Raw genomic sequence first — 15,699 nt, forward strand, 5'->3', positions numbered from 1 at the left:
AATAAATGCTTTTTGCCATCTACACTGTGTACAACAGATATATACATATAGAGATACTATACATACATATATATAATGCTTTAGTCTTCATTTTTCTTGTTTGCTAGATGATATCTATATATAAAAAGTAGTGCAATAGTATCAATTGAGCTTTCGTACATTAAGAACAGAGAGAGAAGTAGTAGAGAGATGGGGGGGGGGACCCAGGAATGAAAAACAAGTCTTGGTTGCAAGGTAAAAGGGGGTAAAAGGGGAATGCAGTGATTGGATTTAATAGGTGGGTGTAGGCAGGGCAAAAGTTTGGGCTGTGGGCATGGGCTTAAGGGTATATTCAGCACCTTGTGACAATTTGCAATAAAATTTGATTGATTCATTGTACTGATTGAGAGCTGAGGAGGGAAGAGACAGTGTTCAGGCTTTGGATTTATGAAGACGAGGAGGAAGGGTGGACGTGGTGTTTGGTGAGAGGAGACAGGGGCAGGGGGTTGGGTTTGGAATTACAGGGACAGTGGAGGACAGGTTGGCGTGGTTGAGGCCTGTGAGGGGAGAAGACGGCGGGGGGGGTGGGGGGGGGGGGTGGTTACAGAATTTGGGAGGTTTATGTGGTGGAGGTCTGTGTGATGCTCTTCTGGCTGCTGGTGCTCTTGATGGCGTAGTTGGAGGAGTTGCTCTTGCGGCTGGACTCCCGCTCGCAGGTGCACTGGGAGGACTTCACGTAGAGCCTGGAGCAGCACAGGAAGCGTTGCCGCAGGTCGTGAAACAGGTGACCCGCGAAGTACATGTAGATCCAGGGGTTACAGCAGCTGTTTAGGCTGGCCAACAGCATGGAGATGATGAAGGGCATTGCTAAGAGGGAGAGAGGAGAAAGGTAAAACAACAGAGGGAGACAGAGAAGAAGAGAGGGAGAGAGGAGAAGAGAGATATTAGAGAAAGAGAGAGAGAAAGGGAGGGTGAGAGTGAAGGAAAGAAACGGTTTTATTCATTCAGTTGCTGACCACATGCTGTTTTTCCAGACAGTATTTGAACAATATTCCTTGTCTTTTTTTACTTCCTGCACCACTTTATTGGGAAAGGACAACATTTTTTACTCGATAGACAGTCAGGAACAAACCAAAGATAATTATGACTGTTTAATTATTTTGTTTCCCCTACGTGTTTGCTGAATCCTATTTCCTCATACAGGAACATACTCCAGCCTAATAGTTATTACTTCTCTTTTGGGGAACATAAGTCCTGTTCATGGACATCTTTTCCTATTCATGATCACCATGATGAACTTAATATAATGCCACTTTGTACTGGTATGGAAATGACACACAAATTTAAGTCTCAGTCCAACCTGAACATCTATCAATGGAGAGAATAATAGTGTGGCTTAATGGCACAATAAACTGAATGACTACATATTTTCTGCTTCTGTATTTTCAATAATGCTTCTGTAATATATACTGTGTGTCACAGGCAGATCTGTTATAGGATGTTACTATTTCACTCAGATGGATTTGGCTTTTCTTTAGCTCTCACAGGAGGGGTTAGAGGTTCGACCCTGATATCGCTCTCTCTCTCACACACACACACACTCCTCTCTCTCTGTGGAATCTCATGTAAAATGAATTACCAGAGCAGCCTTTTTTCATCTTAGAGAAATTGCCAAAACTCAGATAGCTCTTGCAAAAATGGATAAACATATTTTGTCCACAGGAATAGAATATGGCACCAAATCACTGGTCCAGGCCACCCATCACTGGCTTCCCAATAGATATTAAGCAAACTTGAAAATGACCTACAAATTGCTAAATATCCAGGTACATACCTATGTAAAACCATTATTTCATATGATCCACTGTAGAGTCAGACATCTGGCTACATGTTTTTTTTTCACAAATTTCACAGGCTATAATAGGTGGTACAGCACTTTACCACAAGGCTAATACAATGTGGTAGGAGACCAGAGACAATATCAAAATTTATATCCAAATTAAAATCTTATCTAATTAGAATATATCATATTTTTTTATAAGAAAGCAGTGTATACATTCTCTGGTGAGATTTCCTCATATTATTTAGGTATGGGCCTAGTTCGTACTATAAAGCCATCACATCCTTACTATCAATCACCACCTAGGGGCCTTCAGATTTCTCAGGTGCACCCTCTGCTGGATTCTGTGGAAATTCCCACATGTACTATGTAGTACATCTACCATGCTCTGGATCCAAGTAAGCAGACAACTAGATCCTGTGCCTGCAGTCATCTCAGTTCTGTTACCTAATAAAACAGATAGTAAGTACATTGGCTTTAAAAGTCTACCTTTCCTCCAACCTGATGGGTCAATGAAATGCAAAATGAATTTACAATACATACACAAATGCATACACACACAATGTAAGCCTTTTCCAAAGATAAATGAAACAAAGGAAGTGGACATAAGACACAAAGGATTATGGTATACATTGTATTTATGAATGATGATGATGATGCGTTTTAATTTTTAAGTGGCTTAATTCAAAGAGCTGGCTAATAATTTGTTTTGTATTTCTGTTTCACAGCACCATTGCAAGAAAAAAACCTTTTGTTTTTCATTTTTCATAATTGTTATAATTTGGCAGTCATTCATGTGCTGTAATTATCATCTTGCTTCTCTCAGTATATGAACAGGGGGAAACAATTTTCAATCACAATTACTGCTCTTATTGGTCTGGTCTGCACAGTGACCAGATTAATTGTTAAATTATTTGCAAAGTGTTTTGCTGCATTGCAGATTCATACACAATCACTGTCTGAATATAATGTGAGAATAGTATGATGTGTCAGCTTTGGTGTGTCATACATAAGCGGCTCGCATTATTGTGTGGGGTGACATTTCCGCTATGTAGACTCCAAACTGACATTTGTTAAATGACTCCGAGATTAATAGAATTGGCTGCTGTCCTGTGTTTAACCTCTTGTTACTCATTACTAACCTTTTTGTCCTCTGTTCTTCTGCTTTTTTCTAAGATCAAGCCGAACGGATTCCGAGACAGTTACATAAGCCTAAATCACTGCAAACAATCAGCTGAAGCGTATGAGGTTACACCACCATAACGAGGTGGTAATTTACCCTTCGGTTATCAAATTGAGATTTATGAACGCAAAATGTCCCCATGTCCTTCAAAAGGAAAGCGCCTTTTTGCATGCTGTTCCTTTGAAGGCACACCACAAGGGTAAGAGAGGAGAGCCTTAGGACATTTGCTTTTAGATAGGGGTGTACACCTTGATCAGCACCAGGAGTTTCCTTGCTTTTAATCACATAGGCGAAACGAGTAGTATACCATGCAAAGGGCTGAGTTTATTCACTTCCCCGATTTGCATCTTCTGCAGCGATTACTGAAATGTGGCATAGAGATGGATCCTGAAGATAAAGAGGAAATGTGAGAGCATGCAGTACCTCTGCAGGGTGCAAAACCATGAGTCACTTTGGATTGAAATGTTGTACTTTTTTGTGCATAGGCCTGTAGTAAAGCAAGCATATTTTCTTGGGAGCTTGATGATAGTGGGCAGAAATTCCTTATGCCAGCGTTTCCCAAACCTCTCCTGGAGGACCACTTGTCCTGCATGTTTTAGATCTCTCCCTACTCCAAAACAGCTGATTCAAATGATCAACTCGTTATGAACTCCGGAAGCTGCTTAATAACAAACTGATCATCTGTGTTGTTTTAAATCAGCTGTGTTGGAGCAGGGAGAGATCTAAAGCATGCAGGACAAGTGGTCCTCCAGGAGAGGTTTGGGAAACGCTGCCTTATGTTATTATACAGAGCCAAGTCCAGAGGAATCAGAATTTTATATCCGACGAGCATCAACTTTACACTCTGATGGAGGGGAAAGTAATAAATTATTATATCAAAATATACACAATATATTTGTCATATGCATGCCAGCCAATAACAGTGAAAAGAATTGTTGCATGTCCCTGCAGTCCGATTAACAATATCAAAAATAAATAAATAAATAAATAAACCTAACATGTCAAGAAGTTATCAATGCCAATGACAGGAAAAATAAGCAGCTGGTGAATTTAATGTTTAAAGGGGTTTATGTTTTAGTCATGCCATAGCTTGGATATGTGGCTGATTTCAATCCTGGAATGTAGCGTTACATGCTTAAATGACACTGACTTCACTCATAACAATGAACAGTGATGAAGGCATGGGCAAAGGAGCTAAAAGGGAGTGACTTTTAATGGAAATAAGTAAACCAGTGTAAGAGGTAACAATTCAACAGTACAACACAGAATGTTTCTTTTTCATCTTTCAGGTTTTGGCTGCATTTGACATTGTTGCAATGGTTTAAGATGATTGTAAGATTCAGCCTAAATCTGGGAAAGGACAGCTGGACTTCTCTGTGTAGCACTTTACATTAAGCACCCCTTATACTTAACTATTTCAGGGTGAAAAGTCACTCCCTGCCAGCTCTTCTGTTGGTGCATGTGTTTGATTTAAGCAAAATGTTACTGTTTTCTCATCTACCCCCGGACAGTAAAGGACTTTTAATGCTGATTTTTGTGTTCATTTCAGAACAGCAATACATGTTTGAAAATAATTCATGCACAGAAATATTTATATATAAAAAATACAGCTGTATACAGCATTGTATTGGAAGACATTGATTGGAATTTTCCATATCTACTCCACCCAAAGTGTTATTCCAACTAAACATAATCAGCGAAATGGATGTAAAAACAGCCAGAATGGTAGAATGATATAGCCATGAACTGCATTTTCCATTAAACACCGGCATTACACCACTTGGGATTTTATGACTCCTTTGAAATGAGAGTTGAACTAAAAATGGCTTTGAACCAAATGGATAAAAATGATTTACATTCAATCTTAGTTATATCCTCATCACTTAAAAAGTGCTGAATTCATAGGGCCACTTCCTGCATATGCTGGAGAATAGTTTAATCTAATTTTGCTTGAGTCAACAAAAGCCAATCAAGTCTGTGAGAGATGAATTAAAATAAACTGAAATCAAAGTGTTATTGAATTTCCCCAGACACACAAGTGGAAATCCACTGTAATATTTGAAAATATTCACATAGCTTAAACAATATTTGAGCGCACTGCCCACTGACTAAAGTAATCTTTAACCCATGTGAAGTTAAACATCATTGCAATAATCAAACACTGCAATGGAAGATCCAGATGGAGTATATTTATGTATGCGTGTGTGCATTATGCATGGCTGAGATTATAATATATTGCAGGTTTCCTGAAAAAGACACAGTGCCAAAAAATGGAGGAATTACAAAATAATGCCCTTAAAATTAGCATGTTGCCTTTTACATTTAAAAGATAAATCAGCCTAAAAATAAAAAAAAAAAATCAAATCAAGCGCCATATTAAGAAATCTGTCTAACAATATCACAGAAGACTAACAAAAGGCTTACACTTTGAAGGAGACCTGTCTTTTATATATTGTTGTCATTTTATTGTCAGTAAACACCCAAAGAACAATTGGAACTTTTTCAGTCAAAATCATTTAAAAATAGAGTTTGAAAGAATAGTTTGAAATCATTTTTTTAAACTTGATTTTTGCTTGGGGGAGGAGGGAATTATATGAACAACCAAAAAAAAAGATAACAACACAGTAGGGATACAAGGGTGTAGAAATTCTGACAGCATCCTGGCTTCAAGAACCCATAAACATGAGCTTTAAGGGCTAAATTGAGTCTCACAACTTGTTTGTGACCATTTTGTTTGTTTTTCCTGTTGGGAAATATCATTCAACCACCACACTCCACACATCATCCACCACGAGTCCTGGGAATTGCTCAAGCCATGAAACTGCATCCACATTTCTCCGATCGATTAAACTTTTCATACATCAGACACCTTGTCTTGGCCTTTTAGGCCTATGGTGGCATGCAGAGAAGCACGTACTGCAGAAGTTAGTACTCTTTGGGGGTTGGGCTGAGCATCAATCAAACCTGCAAAAGTCAGCGGGATAACCAGATGGTGAGTCAGCTTTGTGGGATGCATGGTGTACATGACCCCACACTCTGACTGGGAAACAACACTGCACAGAGGTATTAAGGGCCCTGTCTGAACTAGAGGGTTGTGGGTTTAAAACCTGACAGAGCCTCTTGCTTTTTACCTGGTTACAGACAACAGTGTAAAATCTGACTGTGTGATTTGCTGAGTGGGGCTGTGGCTGGGACTGTAGGTTCCAATCCTGAGGAAGCTGCTGGGAGTGTACCCTTCAGTAAAGTAACTCACTTATTTTATCTATCCCAGGAAAAGTGAAAATGGTACGAATGGGTTACAGGCAAAACGGTAAAATCTGACTGTGCAAATGGCTGTTTGTAGAGAAACGGAAGGACATGCCAGAGGGCACATGGAGCAGCCCGTCTGATTCTTATCATACGTGATTAGAGAGAGATACTCATAAACAGACAAACTGATCCCACGAAGCTAACAGGCTATATTTTTCACATTATTCTGTTATAAAGCTGGATATTTACTGAAGCAGTTCATGTTAAGTACCTTTGCTCAAGGGCACAACAGCAGTGCTCAATAAGGGATATGAAACTGGAATGCTTAGGCAACAAGTTGGGCTTTCTTACCACTATGCCAATGTTTCTCAGCCTAATTCTAGAGGCCACACACTCTGTGCTGGTTTCATTTTCAGTCAAGTAAATGATCTGTTATTATTATTTATTTTTATCATTTTTTGCTGAGTACTGAAATTGAGTTGACATCACGTATCACGTTTCTGCTAGGGCTGTTTGTTCAAACAGAAGGATAGTAAAACTGTTTCTCTTAGTTACTTATATATGTTATATTCATTCATTTCAGCCACTTGGTGATAAATCTGTAAAAATCAGTAATACAGGCATTCTTATTATCTGCACAGTGCTACAGATATTTGCTTTTATGAACAACAGGGCCTTGAACACTTAATTAAATAAATTTGTAATTATTAGACAGCTGTTCCAGATTTATTGATGGTATAGACATTTAAAAAGCATTAGTAGATAACTTAAATCTACTGGCACAATCACATTGACCATCATTGAGCCAGAGCCAGATCTCACAGAAGATGCAGTCAGACAGGGGTTAGAGTGCTGAGGGTGAGACTGTGTACAGGCGTGCGTGTGTGTGTGTGTGTGTGTGTGTGTGTGTATGAGTAAGTGTGTTTGTACATGTATTCTCTGACTCTCTTTAACCTCAGGGGAGAATCCCATATGGAGCTCTCATTAACAGCATTGTTTTGGATTGCCATTTAGGGCTCCCGTTTCTGCTGAGCTCACCGTGGTGAAGGGTGAATAGGAAACAAACAACTTTGATTTCTTTTTTGTTTCTTTTTGGTGTGCAGTTTGAATTATAGTTAGCAGGGGAGAAAAGAGTCAATGTGCTCTCATTTCAGATAATCTCTAGTCTCTGGGTCCCATGAGCAAAGACCTTCCAAGAAGCAAATAAATGGCTGACAATTGTTGACAACACATATTGAATTTACTGCTGTGCTCAACATCAGGGGAATCTCAATGTAGCTGCTGTGCTGCAAAAAGAGGAAAGAGCAGCAGAATATTACAGGTGTTTAAGTTATCCTGGCTCAATCTTAACATCATTTGATGGCTGGTGGGAGCACTGCTGCACTTTGGTACATGCTAACTGATTTCAGATGGACCTACATGTGACTGCCTTGCCTATGCTCAATGTTTCAAAGCAGAAAGAGAATGTTTTCGGCATGTGAAAATGTTTAGCTAGGGTCTTCTCTTTTCCCAGGAGGATGGAATATTGAAACTAGAAAATGTGTTGTTTGTTAAGTCACAATTAAGATGACACCACATGCTCCTTTGCCCAAACAAACAAACGTCTTCAAGTTCAGTTCTGGCTGAAGTATCTAAATGACTTTTTTCAACTTTTCTTTTTCCATTTTTTTCCATTTCTTGAGGTGGAAAATGCTCCTGCAATCCTCCAAGGGTGAATCAGGTGGCCAAACCAGGAGCATTGTGAAATGGAAGCTTAGACTACCGCCAAGTTATGGTACCACGAGCCAAGCCACTAAACCAGTTCATTTCTGCTCTCAATAAAAGTAATTCACTGGACACATTCAAAGCACGAATTATACATATTAAATACCATTATAGACTCAGTAGTTCCTCTGGGGCCCTTTGAGGATAACTTCGACCACACTTGCACTAACTTTCCTCACTCGGTTTTAAATCAGCATCATTTTATAGACCCTTGTTCATGAAATCGGGATAGCACAGCCCCGATAACTGTCATTGCATCCCGGCATTTTTTCACTCAGCCAAATGTCTTTGATGACTTGAAGAATGACATTAAGATTCATGTCTTGGCAATGTCTTTCCAAATTCAACCATTGCTTTTGTCTTCTTCATTCCCAGTGTTTTTTTTCCAAGCAACATCCATTTCCTTTGTCCACAGGTGACATGGTAACAAAAAATGTGTCTCAGTGGAAAAGGGGTTATGAATGTATATAGGCGGGGTACCATTCACTCACTGCACAGTCTGGTTGTGAGTCCTGGCTCATGCTAGCATGCTCAGATGTGTTTAATGTGAGAAAAAGCCAGTCTGATTCTTTCAACTGCTGAATCAATAGCACCTGGGGCACTGTACAGAGAAATAATAATTAACTTGTTATTCTACACAAGAAGACAAAGAGTGGTGTGCACATCATCAGCCACTCCTGCTGTGCTTTTTATGACGGGTGTCCAAATAAACAGTTGTTTCATAGAAAGTCCAGTGGTCTTGTGGGTAGTTATTTTAGCCCTGACACACCAACAGCAACCAGAGATGTGGGATCATAGCAAAGGCTGATCACAGTGGCATGCAATGCCAATCAACCTGGCACTCAGTGGTGAGATGGGTGAGGACACTGCCTGAAACAGGTGTTCAGCCCAGAAATGTGTTCTTCTGTGTTATATCTTTGCACCACAGAGATTGTGATGCACCCTGGCCCTGAACTGTCAAAGTCAGATCTGTCAATGTGTTTTGCTGATTTACATCCATCAAACAGAAAATGTAGCAGGTAAAAATTAATACATGCATGTGTATGCATAAACACACATATACACATGCATATTGTGTAAATCCTCACAAAGACATATTCAGCCCACTATACCAAAATACAGAGCTTTTTGCTTAGAGAATAAATTCTAAACTAACTCCAGAGGCTGTCATCAACATATATGACAGAGCTAACATGCACTCAGCCACATAACAGCTTGGTAAGACTCTGTAATTTACTCAGGTTGATTAAAGAAATGACATTTTACTTCCATGTAATGCAATGAGAGATTATGTTGCCTTGAAAAAGCCACCTTACTGTTATTCCTGTTTCTTCTTGTTTTTCCATCTGATTTTCTGTCTTTTCAGCTTCATTTATGAAATTTGACCAATACCTTCAGCCAGCGTGGAATAGCATTGTTTGTGCTTTTTGTGTCAATATCATACGTTTTTTTTAGATATTTATGATGTTACATTGAAAAATTTCCCATTGACTAAAACGGATAGAACATTCAGAATCTGAACATTCTAACATGTGAAGCTGACCTCACAGTAAGCCTGCTACAGTTTAGACAGTTATAGATCATCTCTCAAGCAAAGCTTGTAATTACTAGCTACTATCATGATAGGCTTTTTCAATCCAACTTAAAGTCTGTCCTCAGAATTTCCTTTCTAGTTTTTAACTGAAGAGTGATTTTATTTTTATACTGACCCTTCACCATTGTGTTCCATTGGGTTCCGTGTTTTAGCAGTGCTAAAGAGTGGAACAAAACTGAAGAAATTTCCATTGACTGACACAACCTAACAGCTCCTTGGGTTATCCTCAAATGAACACCATGATTACCATGATCAGACAACCTCATCCAGCAAACAGTACTTCCGAAAGGAAATGACATCCCTCAAAACCCAACAAAATAGAGCTTGTGATGCGAGAGAAGGGGAGACTTTGATGTGATGGTATATTTACTCTCCTTTTATCTGTGGTCCTCTGGCTTTGTGATATATTATTGAAAATTTACTTGCTTTTTCATTCACGTCCTGTTTTAGGTCATTTGGAGGAATTTAATAGCTGTGTATCAGCACTGAGTTTGAGGGATTCGTTTGTACAGTCTCACAAGATGTCTCAGAACAAAAATAATTTCCTTGGCTGCAGGAAGGAAGGATGTGTATTCACAGAGAAGCTGTGGTAGATTTAAGTCAAATCAGTACACTTCAACGAGCTCCGCCCTGCAGGATCAGAAAAGCATTCATATAACAGGCTAAAGACTCAAACTTTTCAACATATGGTCTTCCTCTGTGAAAATGTGTTTTTCTCTTGGCAACCTTTTTATACCATTGGTGTTTGAGATAATTTAAGAGATATTGTAATCAGTGCCTTAATTTCCCTTAAAGCTAATATCTGAAAGTGGCTGTTTTAGGATGAGCAGGTTCCTCTGTTTGTTTAGGCTGTAGATTAAAAACCAAATAAAATAAATAAACAAATTTAAAAAAAAAAACAGAAATTTCTTTAAATATGCCATGAAATAAAATACAAAAATTGATGTTTATATCATACTCAAGGGAGGTCCATAAAGCTGATATCATTTGAGTTTAGCTACAGATGATCACTGGGGCTGTGCACAGGATCATTTGCCTGAGGAGGTAGTGTCCTCATTAACACACCCCCGTAACAAGCAAAATTATGTATTTCAGTGTGTTAAAATGAGTGTTTTAAATATTCACATTAAAAAAAGATTGTTCGCCTGCTCTGGTAAACTTTCCAACACAGAGGTAAACATCGCTAAACAACGTTCTGAATCATTACCGTTACTTGAAGATGGATTGTTAACACCCCTGCCCCTAGAGTGACAAAAGAAAACTTGTATTTAGAACTGTCCAAGAAAACGCAGGCAACCTCTCACGGACTGTTGAGGTGGCCGATATGACAAGACGGAAAGAGAGAGGCACCACTTCCCCGATGATTAGGTTCATTTAGCTCATGAAAACTGTCAACATGGGCACCCTGCAGAAACGTTCTGGATCTTCAGAAGGCTTTCTTCCCACAATGGGTTTCACATTAAAATCAGCTGTCACAATGAAGTTGCGAATGCAGGGCGGGAAACTCTTGCCCTTAGGGCACTTCTAATAGGGCGAGAGGTGTACAGAGTTCGTCTTCATCCTCCCGCAGCAGCTGGTGTTAAAGCGCGCTGAAGCGAAGCACAGAAATGCCGAGCCCCGTTGTTAAATGGCATCTGCAGCGCTCCAGCGTGCCTGCCTAGTAACAACAATTGCGCGCGGCATGCAAAAGTCATGGATAAACTGAAGAATGATTAACCCAGGCCAACAGATGCAGAAAAGGTTCGTTAGTCCCAATTAAAATTTTCCGATGAGGAACGAGAGGAACACGGAGAAATTATTCTACGCAGTGCAGTTTAGACGTATTGACCGCTAACAGCTTTAGAATACCTGAATTAATTGGCTTTGGAAATTCGCTTGCAGTAGTTGTCGTTTTAATCAATTTCCTTCTTGTACACAAAGCGAATGGCAAGAGATAGATCAAAGAATGTAGGTAGATGTATATTGTAGGTCTATGAAACGTAACGGAAACATACAGGAGCGTTTTGTCATGTTTGCCAGTAACAGATGTCTTTGCTGTCCTTTTGTAGACTGAGGTGAATTATTAAATATTGTCACTGGCCAGTCGATGAAACTGCGCTGCGCATAATTTTCGCTCATATGATGTTCATTATTCAAGTTATCGGTGTTCATTTGGCAATTAGCAAAGTCGCTAATACAAACTACCATATATAATAGGAACTCATTCCCTATTGCGTTTTGTAATCATCCCACTATTTAACCACAATAATGCCATTCTTCACACAGGTTAAAAGAAAATACTTAAAACAAATATCTCTTCAGATTACACTAAAACATAGCATCCGTGAGACAAGAACTGCTAACTTGAATTCGAGTATCTACAATTGATCCAATCCTCATCACTGAAGAGCCCCATTGCGGATAAATGGCACGCACGTGCTGGTCGAGTTTGTGAATGAGATGGGTAGAATCCTAGTTCTAGTTCTAGTTCTAATCTCGTGCATTAAAAATTCTCGTTTAATGTTATATTTTACGTAAATAAAAAAAAATCCACTAAATGTTATTAGTGCAGTGAATTTTATCACAATAGCGTGTTGTTTTAGCAAAGAAACTGACGTAAAACAGCACACATGATACCACAGTTAGTTGCGGGATTTTGAACATTATAGTGGGGGTTCTTCATAATATTTTAAATGATTTATACTTCCCTTAGGGAAAGGTTAACCTGGATATTTGTTTTAAAACTCCGGGTACTTAAAATTAATAAATATACCTCGCAACTCAAAGTATTCCTGTTTCCACTTGTGTTCGCACTTGCACTTTCTCTGAATGTCCATGTCACACAGGCGGGATGTTAATTAGCTATTTTATCACTGTAATTGAGTGTCGCCCTACCTTCTCTGGGTGCTGCAGGATCCCAAGCTGACCACATCTGCACGAAGAAAAAGGGCGTCCAGCAAACGATATATGCCACAACAATCACAAATGTCATTTTGACCGTTGTTATCTTTGCTTTGGAGATTAAATTTACACTGCTCACCCGCGAGAGCGCAGTGCCTTTTGAAGCCTTAGGGGTAAGGGTAATGCACTGTTCCCTTTTGGTTTTCAGTTTAAAGTTTTGCCATATTTTATAGCTTATCAGTCCGTAGCAAATACTAAGAATGGCCACTGGTATGATATAGATGGTAAGACTAATCCAAGTCACATATGCCTTGGCACCCCACGGCTGCACGAAGTCCCCCCAACAGTCATACACTCCGGATCCAACATCCCTCATGGAAAAGATATACATCTGAGGGATGCTGAACAAGAGGCTAAGTGCCCAGGAGGCGATCACGTAAAAACGGTCCTTTCTCCTGTGCAAGGAGCGCAGCGGCTGGCAAATTGCTAAGCACCTGTCTATCGACATCAAAACGAGCATGTAGGTTGAGGCGAACATCCCGACGATCTGCAAGTACTTCACCAACCTACACAAAAAGTCGGGTCCGTAAAACCGAAATGTGATGTCCCAAATGAGTTGTGGCAACACCTGAAAGATTGCCACCACCAGATCCGCGATACTGAGGTGCTTCATGAAATAATACATCCGGGACTGAGCGTGCTTGGTAGTGTGAATCGCGAGTAGGACGCACAGGTTGCCAGCAAGAGCCAGAAAGAGCACCAGAGCTAGCACTGTCACCTCCACTTTGGCCACTTCTTCGTTGCGCTTCAGAGGGTTTACAGTCTGGTTTCCCCCGGTCCCGTTTCCAAGAGTGTTGTTGCCCAGGGAGTCGTTCAATGACCAAAAGTCCAGATCTCTTAGAACACCCTCCATCACGTTTAAACGCTATCCAGGATCAGAGTTCATAAAACCTGCAATCCCAGCTGTTTCACCTCTCAAACATTAGTTATTTTCATCGGTCTTTTTGTCTTCATTTAACAGGTGTCAGGTGAATGTGTCTGACCAATGACTTTCCCACCTACATTTTTGTACAATGCCAATATTTTATTCCGGCTTTGCGGGGAAGCTTGGCTTCTGTTGAATGCCCGGGGCAGGCTAAATCCTAAAAAAGGCTAAGGAAAGTAAGAGCACATCATTGGATGACGAACTATACACTGCGATTTATACCGTACTGTACAATAAAACAAATTCATTAAATTAACTGGTCAAACAAACGAGAATGAAACACCACCAACTAAGCACAATAAAAAAGATAAATCCAATCGATTATACTAATATTGACAAAAATAACAACCGAAGGTTGAATAAAAATGAATAGACAAATAATAAGAACATAATTACCTGTAGTTTTTGTAATACAGAAGAGCTCCATCCTTAATAATACCACTTTCTGTTAAACACGCGTATTAATCACTGAGTTTTTGCAGTTACCGAATGCATCTTTTTTAAAAATGTGCAGTCTGAAGACTTCTCCAGCAGTTTCCTATTAGGCATTAGTCCAGCAAGTACAGCCACCAGCCTCCCTCTCTATGCGCGCGCAACGAATGCCCCGCATCTTGATATTTATACCCCGAGTATATCTTTGCAACAGATTGCTGGGGTGCAGTTGCATAACACATTTCTACCACTAGGTGGCCCTATGCGCCGCACTATTACGCTTATACAGCGAGGAGACGGAGACACAGAACTTGATTTCTTTCCGTTGGCGAAGTTTTGTCTCAGACCCAGAGGTTCGAATTATTCAGCACATATGTAGGTCCATACGGACCCAGTGTAACTAGGAAAGCATGCAATTATTTTGACATTTGACATTTTGATATATCTTCTAAATTGCATTCAGACATTGCGCGACGTTCGGTGGAGAAAATTTATCAAGCGCTGAATTTTGGATGTGGTCGTCAGATTTTTTCGGTGTAATTTATTAGTATGTTACACGACGAAATACCTCCGCAGATTTCCACAAGAAGTACCGTTTTTATGCAACAAAATACTTGTAAGTAGGTCTGTTTATATATGCTTAACGCCTTAACATAAATTACTTGCATATATTATGTCGACCCTGAAATTAAAACACATATAGATTATATCTACCAATATAGTGGCCTACTTTAATCCATAGGCTTCACCCACAGTTATATTTAGAATAATTGCTAATACACCAAAATGTATTACTAAAATAGTAGCGGACGTCTGATGTTAAAGTCTCGTGTATTTTAGCTGTTTTAATGTATTAATAGCATATTTTCTTTTTTTTTTTGCGTTGTGGGAAAATCTTTCTTCGTTGAGGAATATTTTTATGTGCATTCCCCTGACTGATTGCTCACTCCGTCGCCGTGCAGAATACCGAACAGCCGAGCAGCAATTTGCGTCACCGCGTCTCCGTGAACAGCGTCCCACAGGAGGGTTTAAAGAATATTTGAAAGGCAACAGGGGCACTCCAAAAATAGCACAGAGAGGAAATGACCACGTCGATAAACTCAGCTAATAGTCGAATATACTTAAATGCGCGTGACGGTGGAGCAACAGAATACAGGTGAATTGGTTTATCGGGTGTTGTTCTTCATTCACGACCATCACAAAATTCTGTTTGTTTTTCTCTCCCTAGAACACCTAACATTATTCTCTTATGTAGGTTATTACACTGTACTTTTTGTTTTAAAAGAGTACAATGAAACCATGCAAGTATACGTGTCACTAGGGTCATATGTATACTTGCATGCTTTTTAGTTTTACTTAACCTACGTTCAGATGGGTGATGTCAGGAAATAGTCGCAAAGTAAACGCTATGAGATTTCGCAGTTGTTACGGAAAAATGCTTTTGCCCATTATAAAACATTTTGATCCTCAGAATAAATTCATTAAATAGGTGTTCAATGTCACAGCTTTACACGCCTCTGGGAAGAGACAGAGATACTGTCCAGTGAGACTACTAGGAGGCTGCCTACCATAAATAAACCCTGAGAGACATATAGTGCACTGGCAATACAATAAGCCCTCATTAACATGGGAGATCCATAGCCTAGAAGTGCAGGGTGGCAGGATGGTCTGAGATTTTTATGAGTTCCTGATGGGGCCTAAGGGACCGTCAAATTCATGCAGGTTCTAGAATGATGTATTTACCATCAATTAACAATGATAAATCAGGTTAGACCTCTTCAAATAATGGCTTT

The 15,699-nt window shown here is 39.6% G+C and overlaps 1 protein-coding gene across 1 annotated transcript; it reads right to left on the minus strand.

The window, feature by feature from the left end:
• Positions 1-562: 562 nt before the first annotated feature.
• On the minus strand, positions 563-14,051 carry oxtr (oxytocin receptor). Its single transcript, XM_036531161.1, has 3 exons — positions 13,871-14,051; positions 12,484-13,641; positions 563-846 (listed from the first exon to the last, which is right to left on the minus strand). The coding sequence occupies exons 2-3, from the start codon at positions 13,400-13,402 to the stop codon at positions 599-601; spliced, it is 1,167 nt and encodes a 388-aa protein (XP_036387054.1). The 5' UTR covers positions 13,403-13,641; positions 13,871-14,051; the 3' UTR covers positions 563-598.
• Between the last annotated feature and the right edge of the window lie 1,648 nt (positions 14,052-15,699).

The sequence above is a fragment of the Megalops cyprinoides genome, chromosome 6, assembly GCF_013368585.1.
Source record: "Megalops cyprinoides isolate fMegCyp1 chromosome 6, fMegCyp1.pri, whole genome shotgun sequence".
Taxonomy (NCBI): Eukaryota; Metazoa; Chordata; class Actinopteri; order Elopiformes; family Megalopidae; genus Megalops; species Megalops cyprinoides.